Consider the following 13866-nt stretch of genomic DNA (forward strand, 5'->3'; position numbering starts at 1 on the left):
TGGTCACGGAAGAACTAAAGACGTCTGTTCTGGACAAGCCAATTGTTTATTAATGAAGAGTATTAGTGCAGATTCAAATGGACCTCCTTTCATTGACGACTGTAATATGAGGCCTTCATAGGTCCTGAATTACAGCACAGTACGGATATGTATTCCTTTTGTATCACTTTTAATGCAGAAGTGTTGCCTACATGGTCAGAATTCAACACAAGTGAACCTGTGTCATTATCATGCTTCCATTGGGCCTTTTGTTTAGTTTATCCACTTGTTTGCCATTTCATTTTTAAAGAAGCCCAAGATGTAATCATTCAGAAGTGCCTTTGAAATAGATGTGTTTTAACAGCAGTACAGGTATAACCGATCTAAAAGAAGGACAGGGGGTTATGTATCGATACAAAGTGAGATAAGCCAGTAAGCCAACGTTGTGTTCAAGTTTGTAGAGGAGCTGCTGTGAGCAGTACTGTTAGGTTTGTGGATTCCACCATTTTGTCTGCCTCGTTTGCAGGGTCAGTTTGCTCATTTAAGTCGTCTTTGTGTGTAACAGTGGATTTTCTATGTACCATGCAAACACTAAGTGGAACCACTGTATAGAATAAAACCTCCCTTTAATTTAATATCCATTTAACTTGTAATATACCCTTATTTACCTCCCAGTACTAGCATTACACGCTGTATCTCATTGGCCATCCCAAGCGATAACTCTTAATGTATGTTTTTCGCACCCATGTGCACTGAGCTGTCCTGGGAAAAATGCCCACGTCATGTGTGATACAGAATTTACGTGGGCAAGCCAGGACTTGTTATCTCTTCATGTTTTGCTTCGCTTTCAGGAAGCGTGTTGCTGAGCAGTTCTGTTTTAGGGAGAGAGGCAGCAGTCACTAATGAAATCAGTATTAATACTGTACGTGTCAGGGGTTATGTCAAATTTAAAGAATGTAAAATACTGTTTAGATTATGAGGAACTCCCGTGTTTAATATTATACTGCAGTTGAATGATAATTTAGAATTATTGAATGCATGTTTCCCTTTAGCTCCAGTAGTCCACATTAGACTAAAAAAAAGAAAAAAAGAAACATTTATTATTACAAACTGTACATAGATATAAACATATGTGGCGTGTGTTAATTTGCATTAATTATAATTGGTGACAGGTTCCGCTTTCTTCTGCAGCGTCTCTTTAGCGTCTCTGTTTTATTTTCACCACCTTTCTCTGTTGCCTGGAGTGGCTGTTAAGCTGGGGAGCAACATGAGCTCAGATCAGGCACACAGGAACTTGAGAGTGCAAATCCTGTGAGACACCAGCAGAATTCTGCCTCCTGCTTACATGGGATTTAAGGTGTCTCCAGTTTGAAAAGGCAATTGTCCCACGTTCTCATGCTATGCAATATGCTTCTCTTCTAGTGAGAGGAATGATGGTGATATCTGTGTGCTAATTTGTGTCCTAAATGTCGAAGTGTCTTGCAGAATGTATTCAGTCAGTCAATCCTTACTTATTATAGGGACTCACAACAAATTGCTGTAGAACGTTTTATAGACATCTGTACAGCAGAAGCTTTATGTACAGGTCCAGTAGACCAACGGGCACAACGATGAGGAAAACAAATAGAGAGACTAAATCTCTGGGGACCGAAGGCCCAGTGGTTGCTTCCCTTCCAGGCCGTTTGGAGGCTCATAAGCAGGTTCCAGATTCTAGTTAAGTTCTTACAATTTCACAATTCCACACGTCAGAGGGTTTCTCATCTGCTCTAAAATCTGAGTACCTCCTCGAAGATCTAGCAAACTTGTCCTTCATGCAGGTTCTGGGAACCTGCTCGTCTGGGGTTTGACATTCTAGCATCCTAACTCTGGCGGTAAACGGCGCTTAAGATTCTCAGCCGTTGCTGACAGAAAAGTGACAACAAATGTTACTCTTGTGCCTTTCGTTCTCGTCTTTGCTGTTTTGTGTCCAGCGCATGGATCTCAGCGCCGCTGACCGCACCCGGACCCTGCCGGGACTGAAGCACTCCAACCCGTACAACAAGCTGTGGAGCCCGGGCCTGGAAGACGCGGCCGTTCCCGCCGGGGGCTCGCTGGGCCCCGAGAGGCCTGCGCCCGCCCCCCCCGCGGAGCCCGCGGACCCGCAGCGGCCCCCCTCCAGGGAGAGCTGCGCGGCCGCCTTCGACAAGACAGAGCCCGCCGCCGCCGGGGGCCAGAGCAGCATCACCATCCCCCGCCCGCAGGGACGCAAGACGCCGGAGCTGGGCAAGGGGCTGCCCCCGCCAGTCCCCCAGCCCAGGGGAGGGAAGACCCTTCCTTTGGCCGGAGACGCGGGAAAGGCGGCGCCCGACTTTGCCTTCCAGCAGGAGACCTTGGGCACCAAAGGTGGCGGACAAGAATTCAGGCAGGCTTTGAATGCGTCCCCCCTCCCCTCACACCTCGCTGGCCCCGACATCCTAAAGCCAATTAAAGTCAGCTCTGAAAGTGGCAGTGATGACCTATTAAGCCTGTTAGACCCCTTGAGCGCGGCAGTAGGCTCGCAGAGCAGCACCCAGATAAACAACCCTCCCATGGGGGCGGCCTCGGCGCCCACAATGGCCACCAGCTCCGCTCTTTTTCCCTCTGTAGGGGCTGACTTTAACACTCCGTGCCCGGCATTCGCTCAGAAGCAGGGGTATCCCCATCCTGTAACCCCCATGGCACAGTTCCCACAGGTTTCTCTCAACCCTTTCACTCAGAACTTGCATTACACACCGACGGGTCCCCCAGGGACCCACTACGTCGGTCCTGTGAGTAACCCGTTCCGCTCGGCTTACATACCTCCCGGTACAGGATATTTCCAGACTCCCCCTAAGCCCCACTATGCTGGCTCACCCTTATCAGCTGTCTTCAGCCAGCCCACCTCTCTGGGGCAAGGGTACATCCACCAGAGCCAAAGCCCAGGAAAGCCAGCAAGCTTTCCACAGGCTGGTTCCTTAAGCAGCAGCAGCAGCACTGCCACTCCAAACGTCCTTGACTCTAGGCCCGGCAAAGCCCCGCCGGAGATGCCCCTGGCCGTGCCAAAGTCCCTGCCTGCAGGGGAAGAGCCACCGGATTACCCAGGCAGACCCCAGGAGGTGCCTCAGGATCCCTTTGAGGATTTGTTGACCGTCACAAAGAAGGAAGTGGAGGTCCCCACGCAGAGGAGAGTAGACCACCTTCGAAAAAGATGGGAAACCTTTGAGTGACCTGGGGCCACGGAAGGGTCACTGTGATTTGTAGCTGCATCGACTGATTTAATGTGACTTTGGACTCCAGCCGTATAGTTCTGCACTGGAAGATTTGTCCTTTTGTTTTCGGTTTTTAACACAGAGGGGTACCGGTTGAACCGTTGTGCTGAGGGGGGAATTGAGGTGTAGCTGGCACTGAAGTAACGGCACAGTTGCAAACAGACACTTGAGGTTTTCTGACCCGTTTGCTCCTGCTGGCATCCCAGTCGGCCAGCTGCATAACGTCCTTCTGCTGTATTTGTAAGTTGAAGCCAATTTATCGTTGGAGGTGTAGATGGAGTAAAACCGACCCACCCTGCTTCAGTACATATTTACAATACCTTGCCCATGTAGTGTAATTTCACAGTATTCTGCAGAAGTCAGTTGATTTCTTTGCAGACGTTTTTATTTTGCTTCTGCTAGAATTGGTGATTTAATCTTATAAAAGCGACCTATGTTCTCAATGGATGCTGGTCACTTTGCTTCGGCTTCATGTACAGTGTAATTGATACCTCTAAGTAGAGCTCAATAGCTACAATGCAAGGCTCACTAGCTAGTTAACTGCCTTCTTTACAACTGTATTTTGCTTTTGTAGAATTCAGTCTGCATTCAATGATTTTGCTTGTAGAAGACATTTTTACTGTATAAGAGCATAAAGCAAAAAAGCCTTTGTTAGTTTTCCGTAGATGCATTTTAACACAAAGCATATTCTCCTGTGATAGTTTTAGCAAAGAACAATAGTGATATTTAGTAGGGTTTTTGTTTGTTATGTTAACAGTGTTACAATTGGTGGAGCAGACTTCCAATTTGAGTTGGATTTTTGTGTCTTTCACAGAGATATTTAACCAAACGTTGACAAAAGCAAGTGACCTTTCGGGCAGTTAAATTGAGGGAAAACTGCACCCATTTCATTAATATTTTCATTATGCAAATGCAGTGTCTATTTCAAAGCATAAACACTTATTCATCATTCAGTATGGTATTCTAGTAGAAGTGTATTTAAAATATGAAATTGCTGTTTCAGAATTTTTTTATGGATATTCCTTACAATACCAAAAGGAAGAAGATTCGGTTTATGTATAAATCTTGTTTGTAACATAATTTGTATAATATTTAAATTCACTCAAAGGTATACACTGTATTTTGGCCTTATTAGAGTAGAATTAAAAATGACAACTTTAGTGACTTTTTTCATCATTATGTTTGTGTGTTTTAAGACAATCAACAGTTTGTTGTTGTTATATATATATATTAGATCAAGGTTATGTATTCCAAATGGTATACCGATGTAACGAGAGTGAAGTCCTTTAACAAATGGTTAAAAAATAATAATCCATATAATTATGTGGATGTACTGACACCATTCTGACTTCACTTTATCTTTACAAGTGTAATTTTTTAAATGTAGTCTTCCACCTAATTCAAGTTTCTCTGTTTCTGTTAGGGAATCCTTTGATCTTATTTATCCTGGGACGTACCTATAGCTCGTTAGCTTTATTTCATTTTCAAGGCCTTCACAGGTCACAGTGCAATTGAAAGCTTTAAGGAACCATGTTGAGGTCGTGGAAGATACTCACACTGCAGATCCAATGGTTTCTGTGGGTTAATTATTGAGTGAATGTAATGAAACTTGCAATGTATTATGAGGTCGTTTTGAAACACAGCAACAAGACAGTATAGCTTATCACTTATAAATCAATTGCCATCTGTATTGCTTAACTTTGTTATGTTTTTTTAATTTAATTGCCAGTTACTTACCGATATCAAACACTCCCTCTTCTTAAAATATCTAAGCAAAGCTGGAGGCATTGGTGATCTGAAAACACAGAGGAACCTGGCTTGTAATGGAGTGATATTTATTCCTGTGTTATTAGCTAGCAATATTTAAGGCAGAATTTGCTTCTTCTTTACAGCAGTCACAATATTGAAAGACTGTTTTAAATTTAATTTTTGGGTAAAGATGAGGTCAGCTAGTATTGAGGAGAAGGTCATTTGAAAAGCAAGGAACTGTGAGCAATTAAAACGAACCCATTTGTCTGCTTTATTCATAATAATAACAGTTCTTTAGTGCAGTAATGATTTGCTGAGTGTTTCCCCAGTTCTAGTCTTAAGGACCCTTTCATCTCCCAGGTGATCGCTTTATCTGAAAATTATTTAGGAAAGAATCAACTTTACACTGAATAATTCACACAAATGATTTAGATCCCAGAATATGTTATTACTGGAAAGCAAAGCAGGAATGCATTCACAATAAAGATCAGAAGCTTGTTGGATGAAAAATCTTACCCATTGGTATGTTTCAACAATTAGAAGGCAAATAAAACATTAGCCTGACTTGTGCTGTTGCTGGAAATGAATTAGTAATATATCACTATATTGATTTATTTTATCATTCAGTTGTTAAAAAACAAATTATCTTTTAATGTCTTGGGCTTGTAACAGATGTACAATGTTTAATAAGAAACAGCAACAGATACCTCAGTTCCAAAAAGAAAACATAGAAGCACGTCAAAAAGGTTGAAAACTGTAAGACTAAAAAACGTCACTACACATTTTATTTTGCTTACGAGATGAATGTTATTGAAACTAAGGCTGACAGTCAACCAGGATGAATTTGTTCCCTTTTAAAAAAAAACTTTAAAATGGTTCCTTACTTTACAGTAAATGAAAAACATAAAATAAAAAAATTGGGTTAAGTGAACATACTTTTTAAGTTCTATACTGAACTTTTCTTTTTATGATGTAGTTCAGTCTGACTAAAAATGCAAATCCCGACAAAACACAGCTGGTATTATTCAGTTTCTAAAAAGCAGAGGTTATCGGTTGGATAAGAATTTTTTTTATTTAATATCAGGCATTTTATCATCTAAGAAAAATGAAAGATGTATGGAATGCAGACAGGAGCCACCTGCAAATACGGTTTGTGGCCAACACACTCAAAGGGGACGCATTTGATCTTTTGTACAAAAGAAATTTTTTAAAAATTATGAAAGACGCTGCAGTGCAACTGGCATTACATGATGTGAAAGTTCAAATAAAAGTGTGGCCTTACCATAAGAGAAAGCTCAAAGTCAGCTAGTACCAGTCGGTCATTTTAATCGAAGCATGTCCTGTGTCATTTCATGTTCTTTTTTCCAAGAGTATATCCTGTTAAACTGTGAAACATAGGCTTGTTTTTATTGACTTTACTGCCATTTAGGACTCGGGAAACTGTCGGGTGATTTGTATTTTGTTTTGCTTGGATTTCTTGTTGTTTTTTTTTTTGTTTTAATACATCAGTATTAAATAGCACAAGTTTATCATCTACCCCATAATCCTACTTTGGCTTTTATTACCTGTTTTTTGCACATTGTGTTTCCTTTTACTTCTTTTTATACAATTGTGTGTTGTTTGTATTTTACAGACTTGGGAGGAATCGCCACTTATTTTTCTTCCTGAGGACATCTCGTTCTTTTCCATCTTTAATTTATTAATTCGATTACTTCATACACGGGAACAGGCATTTCAAAATACACTTATTATTACACAAGCGGTGCATCTACAGTTAAGACCCTTTATTGTGCCATGGAATCCTATTAAGTGATAAACTTTGACCAGTGCTTTTTTTCTGTGCTTTTAAATTGAGATTTGTCAGGTTCATATTATTTCACAATTATGAATAAACTACCACCTAAAAAGTATGGCGTTTTGTTGAACTCTCATTCTTATTAAAAGTGATTTTCTTGTCTGCATTAACGTTTGTTTCACTTACCAGTTACTCGGCACAGTGAGTCCCCAGGGAGAAGGCGAGTTTAGCTCCTGTTTGAGAGACGTGGAAGATGACGAACCTCAGAGCACCAGCATCAGGGTAATGTGCTTCCAGGTCAGAGCTCTCTGCAGCAGAGCAGAGCTGAGGTCCTGTCAGTGACGCCTTTGCAAATGTGAAATCATTTTCTTTCTCATTCATCTTTAAAGTCCTCAAGTACGTCTATCAGAAAGTCTTTTTCCTTTACTGTATCGCTTGGTGGCCAAAAATACCCATGAACAAGTAGAAATTGAATTCTAAATTTATGACAAATACTTTATCGTAGGGTATTTCCATTTTTTTGCTTTATTGAAACATAATGACTAAAAAGTCAATATTAGGGCCTTCTAGTAACAGAAAATGAGATGACAGTGTACATAATTAGGGAAATCAGAGTAAGGCACAAACAGTACAAGCTGCTTCTTCTGTCTGTTTACGTTTCTTTAAACTGAAGAACTCAGGTAAATGTAGCCTTAATTATACATAAGGAGTCAAACATTCCAAATATTTTATTTGTTTAGGTAAAAAAAAAAGTCGGGCCAATTATTGATCACTAGCAAAGACAGACTTGAATATTCCTTTGAATTTGTGTCCCTTTGTCAAATAAGAAATGTATGCACAATCAATGTCAATCCTTCATTAAAAACGAACCACTTTAGTACATAAATGCGTTACTTTCGTTTTCCCTGATAGCATGTATTGTTATACTGTATTTCGGAAAGCAAGACATTAGCGATATTATAGCCCTTTTATTTAAAAACTTTAAAAAAGATCCCTAAACACCGTTGCCTAGGCACATTCTACAGTATCACAAAAATAATTTCATTGATAAGGATGAAAACAATAACTGAACTACCCATATATTAAAAAATGTTTGTGTTGCACGGAACGCCCAGCGTCAGTACCTTAGCATAGTTATTGTGTTCTTGTAGGAAAGCATGGTGGACATTAAACTGTCCATAGTGTATGTTGTCCACCAAGCCTAAATGATCTGCTGTATGTTTTGTTCTCTAAGGAATAAAGTAGCATAATTCATGACTTTAACAAAATATACATACATAATTCTTCCTATTAACAATATAGCATCCCCAGAAACTATATTGCGGAATGAAATGGTGTTGCATAGGAACTGGGGTGCTGTCTGTGTGGAGTTTGTATGTTCTCCCTGTGCTCACATGGGTTCTCTCCAGGTGCTCTGGTTTCCTCCCAGAATTCAAAAAAACATTCTGGTGGGTTAATTGGCTTCTGGAAAAACCGGCCCTGGTGTGAGTGAGTGAGTGTGTGTGTGCCCTGCGGTGGACTGGCGTCCCGTCCAGAGTGTACCCCACCTGGAGCCCGTTGCTTGCTGGGATAGCCTCGGGCTCCCCCGTGCTTCTCAATTGTATGAGCCCGTTAGAAAATGGATGGATGGATAATGTCAAATAATGAGATGAAGGTTTTCTCCATCCATTTTCTAACCGCTTAATCTAATACAGGGTCACAGGGGAGCCAGAGTCTGTTTACCTTAGTCCAGTTCTCAGCACTGTGTGCTTACTCCATATCAAGTGACATCAGCTCTCCCTACATACTCCCACATCTACCTCCCAGCTTTGTGTAATTGAAGCCACCATTTCTGAAGGTCTCTGTGTGCTTCTTTTGAGAGTTGGAGCAATGTGTTTAAATTTTTTTAGTCTTCGATATAAAGAGTTTTATGGTTCAAAACACAACAATCGCATAAAACATCAAGTACAAATACAGTAGTGGCACTGCCTCATGCGGTCAAAACAACAGTGGTTATGGCCAAAATAATTTAAAAAATGCAACTCTTGTATGCCAGGGGACCGAAATGTCCCAAAGTTCAGTCTCTTAATTACTGAGCTTTAAGCTCCGATGCCACCAAATTGTTCAGGTGATGTGCTGTTGTCTCAATGTTACAAAACACATGAAAACAAAATAATATCCCACATTCAGCCAAAAAAATAAAATAATTTAGGTTTCACAGGTTATGCGTTGGACAATAGATGCTGTCGCTTTTAAGGTTACATTTTTAGTAGGTCACCTTTGCAATGAGAATTTGATTTAATCCTACAACCTGAGAGCAGTAAACGCACATCTGTTGACTTGTAGATATGTATCTCCGGCCATTGGCTGAAGGTCAGAACAGTATGAGCGCAGGGCTCATCCCTAACAAAGGAGACTCCAGTTTAGTGGAATCAGTCCTGACAGCAGTTCCTGCCTGGCAGCAGTCTTGGTTCTTGCTGTGATGTGCACATCACTCATCAGGGCTGGAGTGCTGGACATTCAACGGCTGTCTATCAAGGCAGATAACGGACCAGCTTCAACACCAGTGGTGTACTTACAGTCCATCACATACCGACCTTCGGCGTTGTCCCTTCGGCAGACGTTTCTCCACTTTAGTGGAATCAATTCAATGTCCAAACCGCCTGCGCTGGCAGGAGGTCAGTCCCTCCCGGCACTTCGCAATATCTTTGAACAAGATCCCGTTGGTGGTCGCTGTCGGTGAAGGAGCACTGTCCACAGGAATTCTGATCATATCAAGCGCTCTTCCGGGGGGACTTTCAGGACGCTATCCATCTCCAGGCGCGCTCCTGCCACCTCCTGCTGGCTCGGGCTGTACGTCCCCTCGGACTGGCGCCTCTTCCGGGCCGTGAGCACCATGAAAATGAGGCCGATGATGACCAGGAGCACACAGCCGCAGGCCACCGGGACGGCAACAGCGATGAGGGGAATCGTGTTGTCTTTTTGCTCCTGTTTCTGCAAAAACACATCAATAAATTGTTTGGAGACGCCTATGTATTGATTTATATGCCCCCCCACATTGAAAAGAAATTCAAATGTATCCTCATCACACCTGAATTCGATTTCTAATGATGGCAAAGGAATGTGAAAAGACAGCGTGCTTCGTACTTTGGCGTGCTGAGGACACGACAGTGCTGAGGCTGAGATCAGGGCTGTCACTCCCACTGCCCCCCCCTCTCTCTAATGAGACATGAGCCAGGGAGAACTGCTGCAGGTGGGGTAGAGGGAGGGAAACCAGAAATGAGGAGCCAGAGGGCTCCTGTATGTCGGGGAGCAGAAACGCAACATTCATATTTGACCTTCTCCTGAACCCCTGTTAAATAACACCGTTTCTTGTGAGGTTTCAGAGCGGCGCTGTCGGGTCAATGTGAAAATGTCTGGCCCGGGGACCTCTTGAGTGGCTCGATCCCAGATCTCGTCACTAGCTGACCATGATTCACAGTGACCCCTGTGGCCTCCAGGCACTTGGAGGAGGATGGTGCTGTTGGCCAGGCTTGTGCCTCATCTGAAGTCAGTGCCGAACCCCCAGTGCGGGGCTGTATAGCCTATGACAAGCAGGGCCAGGAGTCTACTTAAATGGGGCATCAAACCACAAAGACTGGTGGAAAGATGGATGCAGCAGAGTGTTATTCACATTTGAAACTATGTAAGAAGACACAATCCACAAAAAAATGACTACTGGGTTGCGTAGTGTTTACAAAATAAAAGGGGTCCGTGGCTCTTTTACTTGTATTCATGCTAAAGATATAGGTAAGACATAAAGTATATTTGGACTTGCGGGTGAAACTCGGTCTTCTACCTCTGATAAAGTTCAATTTGTTATAGCTCTGTATTTTACAAGAATTTAGAATTGTGACTGAAATTGTATTAAGAAACTGTTAAAAGCGAAACCAAGCTTTTTTTCAAAAAGCATGTTTGTGCACTCAGTGTTGACAGGGTTTCCAATCAGTGGAGTTCAGGTAGGTCCTTACAGTCGGAGTATGCCGTGTAAAACTGGCATCACCCGCAGAGCAGGAAGGAAAGCCAAAACTGACAAAGTCGCCGTGACTTTGGAAAATTTCTCACAGCAGCGCTTGGAAACGGCAATGAAACTAATTTCGATTCAGTTTTAAAAAGTTGTGCAAAGGGTGGCAGTTCAGGTGTCTTCATCTCGCTTTCATTTCATTGAGTCTCGCCCCTTCAAAAGAATTTAGCAATGTTTTTCTTCAAATCTTATTTCAGTTTCTTGCGGCAAACATATATATTATATACTGTAAATGCATATGCCCTACTTTGGAAACATTTACACATATTATTAAAAAATTAAGCATTAACATTAACTAAAAAGAAACTAAATTAAAAGCAAATGAAGAATTGAACCTGTACAGGCTTTCCCCAGTTATAATTAATAATAAGTAGGTTTTCCAAAAGTATTATTCATTCAGAATCATAATACTTTTTTAGTTAATTTAAACAGAGTTTAATCTGTAGAAAGAAGCCCAGTTTGGCTAGCAATTTTGTCCAATAACAATGTCTCCGTGAGACTTGAGTGTTTAAGAGGTACTTACATTTGTTTCACAGAGTCGTCCTGAATACTTTTCTCCACAAATGCACTGAAATGTGTTACTGAGGTTTCGGCAGGATCCACCATTTTGACAAGGATTGGCAAAACATTTGTGTGCGACAGTTTCACACCTGCAAAATACAGAAATGGGTTCCATTTTAAACACAAAATGCATTTTTATCTTTTCTTCTCAGTACTGTAAAATCAATCAAATACAAATCTGGAAGGGAAACTAAGACTACACACAGATGGAAACAAAGCTACACATTCCTATGTGAGGTTCTGAGGCCACATTCACAAATATTTGCATTACCTAAATATTACCTAAGTCTGACTGATCATATATTTATAATTAGGCATATCCAGAGAGATTAACTTTAAGAATACTCTGCAGTAGTATTAAGCCTGAATGTGCAGTTTTTTTATTAGCACTTGTGAAAATATTGTTCTTTTTTTTTTGCCTAGTGTATAATCATGATTGTCGCAATCGGTTGCCGCTCCTCATTTAGTCTGCCTCGGTACTCAATTCTCTCTTAATGAACTGAGAGCTCATAAAATGAATGTTTGCTAGTAATGTATATTTTTGCTTATTCGCTTTATTTTCGTGTGCACATCTAGTCTATCAAGGATCAAATCCCAGTTCCATTGAGCCAGCTCCCCAGTTGATTTGAATTGAACATAAAATTAAAAGTTATGTTTAAAGGGTCAGTTAAGATGTGGAAGGGAGGATGTTTTCACATAGTTTGCATTCCAATCATTCCAGCTCCAGAGTTCCATCGCTTTAAGAATTAATCCTGGAAAGTTTTAAATGAATATGCACTACAGCTAAAGGATGTAAAGGATTATAACTATCAATATAAGGATTTGCATCTAAGCACACTTTTTTTGTATTTGTTTTATTCTTCCACTTAAGGAATACTGTCAAAGAGAGACAGTAGCCTTTTACATCGCACAGTATAACATTAATTAGAATCTCTTTCATGACATCGAGTTATATGTTTTGTTACCACCTTTTGCAGAATGTTGCTATTAGAGGTTTCACAAGGACCAAGAAATATAAACATTTGTTTTATATTAGTGTCTCTACACTACTTTGGCCTTTTAATGTTCTGCATCAGACTTATGAAGTCTACAATCCTACTGTCTTCACAGAAATCCTTTACTGTATGTCTCTCATATATTCTATTTTACATCTCATTCTGCAGGCTGGCTCATATCTCCAAAGATTCATATAAAAAAGGCAACAGGGCTTTCAGTTTCACTGCAGTTAGACTTTGGGATAGTTTGTCTAACTCAGTAGCAAAGGATCTATCTGTGGATCTATTTAAAGTTAACTTACTGTAGGTTAACAAAATCCAGTTTTGTGTTTTGCTGATTTACTTATATGCTTCTTATTTTGTAATGTCATTTTAATTGTTATTTTAAGTGCTTTGAAACAGTTAAGTCTTAAAGCAGTTAGTGCACATAAAAATATTTGATAGAAGATCTGTTAGCATTCAACAAGGTCCTTCTTGACTTAGGGTCCAACTTAACTCCTTCTTCCAGCTCGTCAGGTACATTGAAAACCCTGGACCTGGTCTGCTTGACTCTACTTTGGACTTAATCCAGTAGACACACCTGAACATGACCATTTCTTTCAGGCAGGTATTAAGACATATGATGGCAATGCCTAAAAGTCCAGATCTCTGATTTCTGAGATTGTAATGAAATGCCATTTCTACCATAACATCTAATAGTTTAATGATAGTAACTGTTTCAACTGTAATGTGAATGTATATCTGAAAGGAAAACCTTCATCTTCTCTCTGGAATCTGCTGGGAACACAGCTAGTGTTGCCGTGTTTCACTCAGAATCATGGTCTTTAGATTTTCACTACTGCACACATAGCCATTAGATGTCACTATAAACACAAATATAGTCAACTGTGATTATTCATCTCCTTTGAGACTACCTGAAAGTCTCTGCACTTCCCCAGAGCTTGCGTGCTCCAGAATCTTGCCATGAACTTTAAGTTCCTTATATCGTTTCCTCCGAGATTATCCAATGTTACATATTTCCTCTCCCTGGAAAAACTCACAGCTAAGCCGCTGAAGCCATGATACAGAGTATTGTATCTTACAACCACAGCAATGCTCCTTTATAAACAATCGCATTCTATGTGAGCATTTACTCACTATAAGATTCCTGAATCCTCCTCTCTCAAATTCCCAGGATTCCCATGTTCCATTATTTACATCTCACTGACCTGCAGCATTCCAGGCTGCTCTCCCTGGTTATTCAACTTTCTACTCGATCCTAACTTTACGCTGTCCTCCTTCATGGTTAGTTAAGTATTACATACTTAATACTTAAGCACCAAAGCAGATGTGCTTGAGACATTCTCCTCTTACCTGTCCCCTGTGAAATCTGGCCCACAGGTGCAGTTAGCTCCCCAAATACCATCAACACAAGTCCCCCCGTTGAAGCACTCCACATCGTCTCCACACTGCAACGCTGGGTACGGCCGCCTGTTTGCA

The 13866-nt window shown here is 41.0% G+C and overlaps 2 protein-coding genes across 6 annotated transcripts in view; one reads left to right on the forward strand and one right to left on the reverse strand.

Moving 5' to 3' along the window:
• dennd1a (DENN/MADD domain containing 1A) overlaps window positions 1–6904 on the forward strand; it is a 266177-nt gene extending 259273 nt beyond the window's left edge. For all 5 annotated transcript variants that reach the window (XM_069183539.1, XM_069183541.1, XM_069183540.1 and 2 more), the window contains one exon: window positions 1950–6904. In XM_069183539.1, coding sequence (XP_069039640.1) covers window positions 1950–3203 — 1254 coding nt within the window. In that variant the 3' untranslated portion in view covers window positions 3204–6904. The remainder of the gene's footprint in view (window positions 1–1949) is intronic.
• Window positions 6905–7296: 392 nt separating this feature from the next.
• The window catches only part of crb2a (crumbs cell polarity complex component 2a), a 39432-nt gene continuing 32862 nt past the window's right edge, over window positions 7297–13866 (reverse strand). Inside the window, exons 11-13 of the mRNA XM_069183538.1 lie at window positions 13741–13857; window positions 11355–11481; window positions 7297–9762 (exon numbers count right to left, since the gene is read on the reverse strand). Of these exons, the coding sequence (XP_069039639.1) occupies window positions 9538–9762; window positions 11355–11481; window positions 13741–13857 (469 nt within the window). The 3' untranslated portion in view covers window positions 7297–9537. The remainder of the gene's footprint in view (window positions 9763–11354; window positions 11482–13740; window positions 13858–13866) is intronic.

Source organism: Lepisosteus oculatus, chromosome 24 (assembly GCF_040954835.1).
Source record: "Lepisosteus oculatus isolate fLepOcu1 chromosome 24, fLepOcu1.hap2, whole genome shotgun sequence".
Classification (NCBI taxonomy): domain Eukaryota; kingdom Metazoa; phylum Chordata; class Actinopteri; order Semionotiformes; family Lepisosteidae; genus Lepisosteus; species Lepisosteus oculatus.